The 12,075-nt window shown below is 51.5% G+C and overlaps 1 protein-coding gene across 5 annotated transcripts in view; it reads left to right on the top strand.

Annotated features, from left to right (window-relative positions):
- The window catches only part of STX16 (syntaxin 16), a 29,174-nt gene that overhangs the window by 9,926 nt on the left and 7,173 nt on the right, over positions 1-12,075 (top strand). For 2 of the 5 annotated variants that reach the window (XM_006141865.3, XM_006141867.3), the window contains exons 2-4: positions 671-682; positions 10,480-10,587; positions 11,008-11,148. In XM_006141865.3, the coding sequence (XP_006141927.1) occupies positions 671-682; positions 10,480-10,587; positions 11,008-11,148 (261 nt within the window). Of the gene's footprint in view, positions 1-670; positions 683-10,479; positions 10,588-11,007; positions 11,149-12,075 lie in introns of those variants that run through there. The other 3 variants (XM_006141868.3, XM_006141866.3, XM_027766306.1) reach the window with 2 other exon arrangements.

Genomic DNA, 12,075 nt, shown 5'->3' with positions numbered 1-12,075 from the left:
TGTACCACCTGTGTCTTTCTCCGTGAAAGAGTGGCTCGTGGTTCTTGGTTCAGCACAGCTCCGACGACACTCTGTGTCTGCAGGCTTTGCTGGGCGGGACCTCATGTACACATCACTCACGGCACCCGACAGGGCCCCAGGCCATCCTGTGGAGTGTTCATTTTTAAATATTATTGCATTTGCAGGGCTGGTTGACATGTTAAAATACACATTTATTTTACAGTGAAATTACATCTTAGCTTTGCCGTCTGATTTCACCTTCCTCAGTGAGGGATGTTCAGAACGTCCGAGTGCCCGTGAAGCAGCAGTGTATTTCAGTGAATCTAAGGCCGAGCGTGTTTTATCTGTTTCCAATGTGTTTTCACTTCTCCAGCTATTTACTGCTTGCTTTCTACCTATGTACCAAAATTTATGTACCAACACCACAGTAAAAAAAAAAAAAAAAAAAAAAGATGGTTGTAGTGTTTTTTTTTTTTTAAAGGAAGAGTCAGAAAGGGGACATTTGAATGCCTTGGCTAGTGGATCTTATTCTTAGTCAATTTAGAATTGCTTAAAATTGCAGTGTTTTCTCCACTGACCATACTCTGTCTGTCTGTCTGTCTGTCCCTATGCCCCTTTCCTTTTGCTCTCCCTAACCGGATGGGACCGATGGGACAACCTCTCTCTTCAGGAGCTGGACGAGGTATCGTGTTTTGAATATTTTTGACTATTAGGTCACTTTAGTTTATAAAAATCCCTGTTTTATCCCCTGGAGTCTTCGATGATGTATAAAACAGTAGCTGCTTCTAAGTGCTTGGCTACTTTATAATTGTGTCTAACAATGTAGTGCTGAGAATGCATTTTATGTGTCTTCACACCTTGCAAGCGCTGGTTTAGGAGAGGGTTTAGAGCGTTACGCACTGCCCTTGGGCAGCAGGTCGCAGTTCGGGAGCTGTGAAGTCTGTGGGTCCCTTAGGGCTCTGCCAGTGGTGCCGGATCTCCTCGAGGTGAGTGTGTAGGCACTCAGGTGGGGCACCGGGGCTGGCGTCTGGCTGCCCCTCGGCCTCACGAGCCCCGAGCTGTGCAGCCCCTCCCAGTCACTGGTATTGGTGTCGCGAGTGACAGTTCAAGTATGCCTCCAGAGCTGTCACCCTGGCCGTTTCCACGCTCTGCCCTCCCTGCACGTGCTTGGCCCTTTTATAGTTTTGCGGCCGGCCGGCAGGCAGAGGCTGTGTGTTCAGTAGCATCTCAGTGTGGTAGCTTTGATCGACGCCGAGGACCACAAGATTAAACTGCTGTGATCTTATCCTGCAGCTGTCCGACGGGACGAGAGGTGGGTAATGTCCCGAGGGACGTGCCTCTACAGACAGCTGGAGGTGGAAGGGTCTGTTTAGGGAGTGTGGCAGGTGAGGCGGGTCAGGTCCATCTTTAGAACCGGGGCTCCTACCCAGTAGTGGCTGAGGGCCTTCCCCAGTGAGGACAGCAGTCGGGTGTGCTGCTGACTCCGGCCCTCGCACCTCTGCTGCTATGCAGAGGAAGCCCTTCAGGGCCGCGCCGAGCTCCCGGACACATGGCTAAGTGAGGCAGCGTGATGCACATGGTGTGGTAGTGGTATCCGAGTGGCTTTTTTGGAGAGGTTTTTGCTATAGGGCGCGTGCGCTCGCCAGAAAGACAGAGACAGAGAGACAGAGAGACAGAAAGCGAGATATCACCCCCCGGGGGCGATGGCCACACTGCAATCCCTTCTCCTCCAATCTCTTCTCAGAATCTTGGGCACACACACACACACACACATGCCCTGTGTGAGTTTAAGCCACTGGGTCTGGGACTTGATCAGCGGTGGACTGCAGGGGAGTTCAGTGACATAGCCATTACGCCAACTGCTGGTCCCTCAGGTGGCTTTTAAAAAAAAAAAAGAAAAATACCTCGCATCTATATCGGGCCTTTGGAAAAGTCATGATGCGTTTTTGCATAGGAAAATGGGACTTTCCATTGGACCCAATATTCGCGTCTGCCTGACAGTTTCCGAGAAGGTGCCCACGAAATTTAACAGTAGATAAACTGCTCAGAAGAGCCCACTCTGTTGCAAACCCTTTCCTAAGGGGGGGTGTGTATTTTCACATTATGTGCATGGATCCCTTTTGTCACCAACAATTCATATTTAGAAACAAATTCTCAGTGGTCACCCCCTGAGCCAGACGCCTTGGCCGAGCCTGCTGGTTTCCTGTCCCCAAGGGGGGACCTCAGTGTCGCCACCCAGCCTGAGCGCTGGGCAGTCAGGCCAGCTCACACCAAGGTCCGGCTCTCTGGATGCAGTGGTGGACGGACTCGCTGACCAGACTTAGGATGTGAAGGCTTCGGGTGCAGAGTAGGCTCTTTTAGAATAGAGGGGCGTCGAGTCGGTGCTATTTGACAAATTGGGAACTTCTAACCCCCAGAGGAAGCGCGTGATGGGTCAGAGCAGCCTGGGCCGGAGCCTCCGTGCGTCCTGGAGACGGTGCCTCGCTGGTCCTGATCACTCGGGGTCTGCCCTGGGAGCTCGTTTTGTCTTTCCCAAGTCCTGTTCCAGAAACTGGCTGGGCCGTGGGGACAGTAGGCCCGCGTGCTTCCCTTACACCAGGCCTGTGGTGTTCAGAAGGGGCGTTCACGTCCCGACCAGCGACTGAGTGGAGCGTCGCTGTCTCCTCACGCCCTTGCTGCTGTCCGGGAGCACGAGGCTGCGGGCTCACCTCTGGGTGTCGTCCTGTCCTTGTCACCCCGATCCCCTCCCCTGCACCCTTCTCCTTTCACCTACAGCGTCTCCCGGCCAGGGAGCCGAGCTGCCAGGACTGGCCCTGGCGTAGGTCTGACTTCCCACGGTCCTGCGGCCCGCCATGGCTTGCTGTGGTACCCGCCGACTGGAACTGGGTACGATGAAGTGGGCCCCTGGCTGGCTTGCCAAGGCCAACGCTGGGTTTCAGATTGTCTCCTGGGAACAGCGAGAACATCTCAGAGTGGGAGGCAGTCACTCACCCTTGTCGGTGAGGCCGGGCCTGGCAGAGTGGCCTCAGAGGCTCTTATTCAGCCCGGCCCCCTGCCCACTGTCCGCGTGAGTGGGTGGCCGTCCAACTCCAAGTTCCCTGCACACATCACTCTTCGTCCTCCTCAGGACGTGCTGAGTAAGGTGTCACCGGGAAGAGGACAGCTGGACCTGCCTCCTGCTCAAGGCAGTGCCTCGCCCTCCCCTGCGCTCTGCCTCTGAGCTGCCTCCCCCAGTATGATGTCATCTCCCAAATTGTTGCTGTTTTTAATTCACAATAGGAACTATTAAAGCAGTCCAAAATGTAAAGGTCTAGCTTCCAAACCATACAGCCCACCTAGCAAGGGCAGAGTGAGGCTGTGGGCACCTGGGAGAGCCCCAGCAGGGCCAAGGTCCAGGCCATGGGCCCCCTGCCTGTCCACCTGGAGAGCCTCTGAGCCTGGTTGGGCCTCAGTGTCCCGTCTGAAATCTGGGGCCCTTTTCCTGAGGGTCGTCATTGGGACTGAACAGGATGAAGTCAGTGGAGAGGTTAGAGCAGTACTCGTGGGGGGCTGATAGCTCCTGCTCCCTACTTTTTTAAAGGGTGTATGTAGTAGTTGAGAAAAAAGGAGAATCAGTGAGACTAGCACCATTAGTATCAGCTTGCTGGGGACCAGCAGGTGGCATGGTGGTTAAGGCGCCGTACTGACCACGGTTCGAGTCTCGAACCTGGTGGCTTGAAAATCACACTGGGAGTGTGTGCGTGCTGCCCCAAATGCTGGGAGAATGGAAGAGAAGGGATTGTGGCGTGACCATCTCCTGAGGGGGTCATTTCTCAAATATTTTTGTTTCTGTATATTTTGTGCTTTTTAAAGTTTACTTGGAACATCTGTTAAGGATTTCATAGCAGAAAAGTACGCACGAGTGTGAATTGCCACAGGCCAGCCGCAGTGCCAGCACAGCCTGATTCTCCTTTCTCACGATTCTCCTCCCAGAACACCAGAACGGGGTTTTCTCAAGCCAGATTGTCTTAGGGAAGCCGGGAGCATTCCAGGGAGCATTCCGGGGAGCATTCCGGGGAGCATTCCAGGGTCTGGCCTTGGGAGAGAGTTCCAAGCTGATTTGGAAGTGCCTGCTGGACTCTGTAAATGCCATTGCTCGAGACAGTCTGGAAGCGTCAGCATTGTTCTCCGTAGCAGTGCGCTGCGGCTGGATGTAGTTACTTTTCTTTAGGGGGAAGGAGATGTGTGTGGCTTTTCCAACCTCCACAGAGGCTTCGCTGTCTCCTTAACCTTCCGGCCCACTAAATCAGCCTTCCTGTCAAGGCCGGGTGTGGGAGGGTGGGAAGGTCGTTTATTTGGAACAGCAGGATTTATGACAGGGGGTGTTCCTTCTATAGATCGCGCACATCCTCGCAGTCTGGTACCCTTTAACAGGACAGATGTCAACCTCTAAAGTGGGTCAAGGCCAAAGATACCTACTGAGACGGGCAGGAAAGCCGTTCGGTGTGCTGTGCTGGCGTTTTTCTGTATGTCCCTCGGGAGTGGTGGCCTGGCCGTGGTGCAGTTACCGTGGTAGTTGTTGGAGGGGCAGAACCATAGCTCAGAGATGAGAACTCTTAAATTCTTTTTTTTTTCCCCCAGGTTTTTGCTATAGGGCATGCACTCGCCAGAAGGACAGAGAGACAAAGCGAGAAATCACTCTCCCTGGGGGGATGGCCACGCTGCAGTCCCCTCTCTTCCATTCTCCTCTCGAGATCTTGGGCACGCACGCACATGCACCCGGCGTAGTTTAAGCCACCAGGTCTGGGACTCGAACTGCAGTTCACTACATGGGAGTCCAGCGACATAGCCATTACGCTAACTGCTGGTCCCAGTACTCTTAAATTCCTAATTCTCATAAATACAGTTTAAATTTTTTTTTTCCTTATCTAAAAACTCTGGTAAGATTCTTAAGCACAAGTTTGGTTAAGAAAAGTTTTTAATGACCAGCATCATGTACTTGGGGTAGTAGCTGAGTTGAAATTTGGCAAGAATAAGTGAAGAGAATTAGAGATTCAGTCTGTGAGGAATAGTGAGTCCACGTCAACCTTCTGTCCACACGTGGTTGGTCCAGAAACAGTGCAGGCAACTGTAGGTGGATCTTTCTAGTGTAATGTGGGTGTGAACTAAACACAGCACCATGGGAGAGCTTGAGTTTAAGAATGAACAGCACTGGGAACCAGCAGTTGCGTAGTGGCTATGTCGTTGGACTCCCATGTAGTCAACTGCAGTTCAAGTCCCGGACCCGGTGGCTTAAACTCACGCCGGGTGCATGTGCGTGCGTGCCCAAGATCCTGAGAAGAGAATGGAGGAGAAGGGATTGCGGCGTCAATCCCCCCTGGGGGGGTGATTTCTCGCTTTCTGTCTCTCTGTCTCTCTCTGTCTTTCTGGCGAGTACATGCATCATATAGCAAAAACTTCTCCAAAAAAAAGAACGAACAGCACTGTAAACAGAGCCTTACTGCTACTACTCTGTTGACATACGTGTAAAAATAGAACGTGTTAGATTAGATCATTAACTGGCGTGGTGGCACTTTGGTGGCCCATGAAGAGGCACCCTAGTCGTGTTGGGTTTTGCTCTGTGCAGACAGCTGCAGTTATGCGTTCATGCCTTTGCAGTAGCTCTGTGGCCAGCACCAGCTACACGACAGCTGGACCTGCCTCCTGCTCAAGGCAGTGCCTCGCCCTCCCCTGCGCTCTGCCTCTGAGCTGCCTCCCCCAGTATGATGTCATCTCCCAAATTGTTGCTGTTTTTAATTCACAATAGGAACTATTAAAGCAGTCCAAAATGTAAAGGTCTAGCTTCCAAACCATACAGCCCACCTAGCAAGGGCAGAGTGAGGCTGTGGGCACCTGGGAGAGCCCCAGCAGGGCCAAGGTCCAGGCCATGGGCCCCCTGCCTGTCCACCTGGAGAGCCTCTGAGCCTGGTTGGGCCTCAGTGTCCCGTCTGAAATCTGGGGCCCTTTTCCTGAGGGTCGTCATTGGGACTGAACAGGATGAAGTCAGTGGAGAGGTTAGAGCAGTACTCGTGGGGGGCTGATAGCTCCTGCTCCCTACTTTTTTAAAGGGTGTATGTAGTAGTTGAGAAAAAAGGAGAATCAGTGAGACTAGCACCATTAGTATCAGCTTGCTGGGGACCAGCAGGTGGCATGGTGGTTAAGGCGCCGTACTGACCACGGTTCGAGTCTCGAACCTGGTGGCTTGAAAATCACACTGGGAGTGTGTGCGTGCTGCCCCAAATGCTGGGAGAATGGAAGAGAAGGGATTGTGGCGTGACCATCTCCTGAGGGGGTCATTTCTCAAATATTTTTGTTTCTGTATATTTTGTGCTTTTTAAAGTTTACTTGGAACATCTGTTAAGGATTTCATAGCAGAAAAGTACGCACGAGTGTGAATTGCCACAGGCCAGCCGCAGTGCCAGCACAGCCTGATTCTCCTTTCTCACGATTCTCCTCCCAGAACACCAGAACGGGGTTTTCTCAAGCCAGATTGTCTTAGGGAAGCCGGGAGCATTCCAGGGAGCATTCCGGGGAGCATTCCGGGGAGCATTCCAGGGTCTGGCCTTGGGAGAGAGTTCCAAGCTGATTTGGAAGTGCCTGCTGGACTCTGTAAATGCCATTGCTCGAGACAGTCTGGAAGCGTCAGCATTGTTCTCCGTAGCAGTGCGCTGCGGCTGGATGTAGTTACTTTTCTTTAGGGGGAAGGAGATGTGTGTGGCTTTTCCAACCTCCACAGAGGCTTCGCTGTCTCCTTAACCTTCCGGCCCACTAAATCAGCCTTCCTGTCAAGGCCGGGTGTGGGAGGGTGGGAAGGTCGTTTATTTGGAACAGCAGGATTTATGACAGGGGGTGTTCCTTCTATAGATCGCGCACATCCTCGCAGTCTGGTACCCTTTAACAGGACAGATGTCAACCTCTAAAGTGGGTCAAGGCCAAAGATACCTACTGAGACGGGCAGGAAAGCCGTTCGGTGTGCTGTGCTGGCGTTTTTCTGTATGTCCCTCGGGAGTGGTGGCCTGGCCGTGGTGCAGTTACCGTGGTAGTTGTTGGAGGGGCAGAACCATAGCTCAGAGATGAGAACTCTTAAATTCTTTTTTTTTTCCCCCAGGTTTTTGCTATAGGGCATGCACTCGCCAGAAGGACAGAGAGACAAAGCGAGAAATCACTCTCCCTGGGGGGATGACCACGCTGCAGTCCCCTCTCTTCCATTCTCCTCTCGAGATCTTGGGCACGCACGCACATGCACCCGGCGTATTTTAAGCCACCAGGTCTGGGACTCGAACTGCAGTTCACTACATGGGAGTCCAGCGACATAGCCATTACGCTAACTGCTGGTCCCAGTACTCTTAAATTCCTAATTCTCATAAATACAGTTTAAATTTTTTTTTTCCTTATCTAAAAACTCTGGTAAGATTCTTAAGCACAAGTTTGGTTAAGAAAAGTTTTTAATGACCAGCATCATGTACTTGGGGTAGTAGCTGAGTTGAAATTTGGCAAGAATAAGTGAAGAGAATTAGAGATTCAGTCTGTGAGGAATAGTGAGTCCACGTCAACCTTCTGTCCACACGTGGTTGGTCCAGAAACAGTGCAGGCAACTGTAGGTGGATCTTTCTAGTGTAATGTGGGTGTGAACTAAACACAGCACCATGGGAGAGCTTGAGTTTAAGAATGAACAGCACTGGGAACCAGCAGTTGCGTAGTGGCTATGTCGTTGGACTCCCATGTAGTCAACTGCAGTTCAAGTCCCGGACCCGGTGGCTTAAACTCACGCCGGGTGCATGTGCGTGCGTGCCCAAGATCCTGAGAAGAGAATGGAGGAGCAGGGATTGCGGCGTCAATCCCCCCTGGGGGGGTGATTTCTCGCTTTCTGTCTCTCTGTCTCTCTCTGTCTTTCTGGCGAGTACATGCATCATATAGCAAAAACTTCTCCAAAAAAAAGAACGAACAGCACTGTAAACAGAGCCTTACTGCTACTACTCTGTTGACATACGTGTAAAAATAGAACGTGTTAGATTAGATCATTAACTGGCGTGGTGGCACTTTGGTGGCCCATGAAGAGGCACCCTAGTCGTGTTGGGTTTTGCTCTGTGCAGACAGCTGCAGTTATGCGTTCATGCCTTTGCAGTAGCTCTGTGGCCAGCACCAGCTACACGATTACTGGGAGCTGGGCATGTGGTTTGTTGCTCTGCCCCAATCAGGGTGTCTTCACACAACGTGCGCCTCTTGGTGACTTTGGGGCACTCCATCCATCGGACTGTCCAGAGGCGGCCCCTCCATGCCCGCTCCGTGTCTGCAGACGGTGGGCAGTGGGAGGGCTGGGCTCTGCTGCGCTGGCCATGCTCTCCGGAGGTCGCCCTGTAGTCCCTAGTGCATTTTTATTGCTGTTGTTTTGATCTGATGGCCTCTTGGCCTGCTGCTCGTTTTCTTAGCAAATCGCAGCTATTTTTCATGGGCCTGCCAGAGTGATTGGCAGCTTGTAGGGCGAAGGGGCTTCCGGAGTCAGCTGAGCCAGGTTCACTCTTTCCCCTAACAGCCTTGTGACCTTGGGTCAGCTATTTAACTTCTGAGTCTCAATTTCCATATTTATAGGTCGGAATAATTGTTCCCAGCTCACGTATTGGGTCATCGGAAAAGTCATGACGCATTTTTGTATAGAAAAACGCGTCATGACTTTTCCGATGACCCAGTGGTTTGATGAGGATTAAAATAGTCTAAATAACATGAAAGTTTTATTAGTGAATTCTTAAAAACAAAGGCGGCAGTGGTGGTAAAGGTTGAGAACGACCCCTCAGGGACTGGGCCTCCGTTGGCTGAAGAACTAAAATGACAGTGTGGTCCTTGGGCTAGGAGGGCTCCCTGAGCAGACTGAGCCTGGGGCCACCCTCTTGGTGTCCGCCAGGATTCTGCAGAGACCTCTGGGCCTTCACCTGAAGGGCTTTCTTACCCTAGGTTTTCCCTTTTGTGATAGTCACCCCCTTCATCTGTGGCCTAAGATTTTGTCTTGTTCCTTTATGGTTAGAGAACTAAGTATTTACCACATGAATGAAAAAGTTCAGACTAGTGCAGGGAGGGGAAGAGAAGCAGTAGAAGTTATTTCAGTTCTACAACAGGATTTGGAAAAGTGTAGATGGTCCATAAGGGACATTTGTAGCCTGTTTTCCGTTATATTTTGACCATCATCTGGATCTTTTGAAGCTGGCATGTAAAATTCTGAGCTCCTGAGCCACCTTAAGATCCTTTTGGGGGACCAGCAGTTAGCATAATGGCTGTGTCACCGGATTCCCATGTACTCGATCACGGTTTGAGTCCTGGACCCGGTGGCTTAAACTCACGCCAGGCGCGTGTGCGTGTGTGCCCAAGATCCTGGGAGGAGAATGGAGGAGAAGGGATTGCGGTGTGGCCATCCCCCCTGGGGGGTGATTTCTCGCTTTCTGTCTCTCTCTGTCTTTCTGGCAAGTGCACGCACCTCTCAAAAAAAAGATTATTTTGGGACCAATAGGTGTGTCATGGTTACATTGCTGGTCTCCCATGTGGTCGACCTCGGTTCAAGTCCCAGACCCGGCAGCTTAGAACTCACACCGGGCACAGGCATGCCTGCACAAGCCCAAAATCTCGGGAGGAAAATGGAAGAGAAGAGACTGCGGTATTGCCATTCCCCCTACCCCCTTCTCATTTTGTGTCTCTCTGGGAGCTTGTGCCCTATAGCAAAAACACTCTTAAAAAGAAAAAAAAATAGATCCTTTCAACTGTTCCTGCCTCTAGGCAAGAAAACGGCTTAAGTAGGCCCCACCACCCCCACCACAACTTCCTCCCATTCCGAAAAGCTCTCTAAGACAGTGTATTCTATAGTTAAAATAAACAAGAACTACTGATATCCTTTCAAAATAAGGGAAATGTCGCCTGGAGAAGCTTAATGGCAGAGAAGTGACATTTTAAGGACTGCTTTTGCTGAAGGTAATCTTATCTAAGGCAGTTCTGCATGTTCCTGGCTGTCCCTTTCACGTTTACTAAGGTAACCGCACCAGCCCGTTTCAGAAATGAGCTACTTGGAAGCGAGTAAATCTTGCTCTGCTAGAAGCTCTGCTGGAAGCTCTGCTGCTCCCCTTGATGGCTCCGTGCCTTTTCACCTGTGTCTGTCCGCATCCGCTCTAGAGGGCTGGCAGACCTGCCTGGTACTGATCGAGGGAGGCCTTTCTTTTAAGGGTCTTTCGTTGACTTTTCCATTACGTTTCTTTAGCCAGATCAAGTAAAATTCATGCTCATAGGTGTGTCCAAGCAAGTTAAGACCTAGGGAAGCAATTCCAACTCCTAGCAGTGTCAAAAGCAAGTTTATAAAGAAGGCAAGTGCACGTGCCCACGCCTTCCTGTATGTTCTTAAGGAGTAGCATTGGAATGAGAGGAAGACTGTGCTTCTCTAAATCAAATTCGAATGCTTTGTGAAAAGCCCCTGTTTCCCTGCAGCTCGCAGACGACCGAATGGCGCTGGTGTCAGGCATCAGCTTAGATCCAGAAGCAGCCATTGGCGTGACAAAACGGTCGCCTCCCAAATGGGTGGATGGAGTGGATGAAGTAAGTGTTGTAAATGTTAGTTTCACACCATCTCATTTTTGTAAAAGTAATTATGAGAGCAGATTTTAGGGGGTCTGCCATGTGACCCACTTTAGTTCTATTTTAATGTCTGTCCCTATAGATTCTTCAGCTGTGATTTATTCCCTGTACGCACCACAAGAAGCTGTGTGTGTGTTAGGGACTTGGGCTTTGGCTTTCCCGTAGCCGGTCACTACTGGAATTATAGGAGGAAATCAGAAAGCTGTACGACAAGGGGAGTACTATCTGATTTTCTGGTCACTTGAGTTAAAAATGGCTCACACGTGGGCAAACCGACACCGTGGCCAGGCTGAGCCCTGTGTTCTGAGGTAGCTGATGGCCTTGGAGGGAGGCAGGTACCTGCCAGGCCGCAGCGACGTTCTGGTGGCTTCATCTGTTCAGATACAATACGATGTTGGCCGGATTAAGCAGAAGATGAAAGACTTAGCCAGCCTGCACGACAAGCATTTGAACAGACCCACCCTGGATGACAGCAGCGAGGAGGAGCACGCCATTGAGATCACCACCCAGGAGATCACACAGGTGAGGGGGTGCCGCTCGGTCCTGCAGAGGGGTGCAGGTGGCAGGTGCTAGGCCGGAGTCAGCGGGCAAACTTGTGTCCTCAAGGTTCACTTCCTGCCCTGTTCACAGAGGTTCATGTCCCCACCGTGCTGGGGGGTGGGGACTGTCCTTCCCATGCTGGGAAAGTGGGCTGGCTAAAGAAAGACGGAGCCCGAGTGCCCCTGCGTCCAGTCAGCACATTTTAAATGTGTAACTTCTATTGCGTACTAGTGCTTAAATTTTTTTCACACTAAAATACAGCCCTCATAGTTGAAAAGAAACTCAGGGAACCAGCAGTTAGCATAATGGCTATGTCACTGGACTCCCGCAGTTCCCATCCCGGACCCGGTGGCTTAAAACTCACGCCGGGCGCATGTGCATGCGTGCCCAAGATCCCGAGAGGAGAATGGAGGAGAAGGGATTGCAGCTTGGCCATCTCCGCTGGGGAGTGATTTCTCGCTTTCTGTCTCTCTGTCTCTGTCTGTCTGGTGAGCACACGCGCCCTATAGCGAAAACCTCTCAAAAAACCCAGAAACTCAGCACCTGAGCAGACTTCTTTAAATAGTACGAGTGCTTAAACTTTAGTCCCTACTTTTTCTGTTTGTTTGAACCTCCTGGTTGCTAATATCAGAGACGGGGTTCGGTGGCCCTTTTGAGCCCTGAGTCTTGACAGTGTCGCAGTGGCAGGATTCTCACCTAGTCCCTCTGACCCCAGCGTCCTCCAGTGTGAAATGGGAATTGGAGAAATGAGTGCTTGCCTCGCGGGCCGTCTGTAAGGGCTCCCACGAGGAGAAGCCTCTGGTGTAAACAGGCCTCAGCTTTCCTCCGCCCGGCACCTTTCCCCATCCAGCTGCAGGAACAGGACAATCCCCCCTCTCTTCGCCAGCCTCGGGGCAGATGCTGGGGGGG

This window comes from Tupaia chinensis, unplaced genomic scaffold (assembly GCF_000334495.1).
Source record: "Tupaia chinensis unplaced genomic scaffold, TupChi_1.0 Scaffold000066_1, whole genome shotgun sequence".
Lineage (NCBI taxonomy): Eukaryota > Metazoa > Chordata > Mammalia > Scandentia > Tupaiidae > Tupaia > Tupaia belangeri.
The sequence above is the reverse complement of the archived record's forward strand: the minus strand, read 5'-3'. Positions and strand labels throughout refer to the sequence as shown.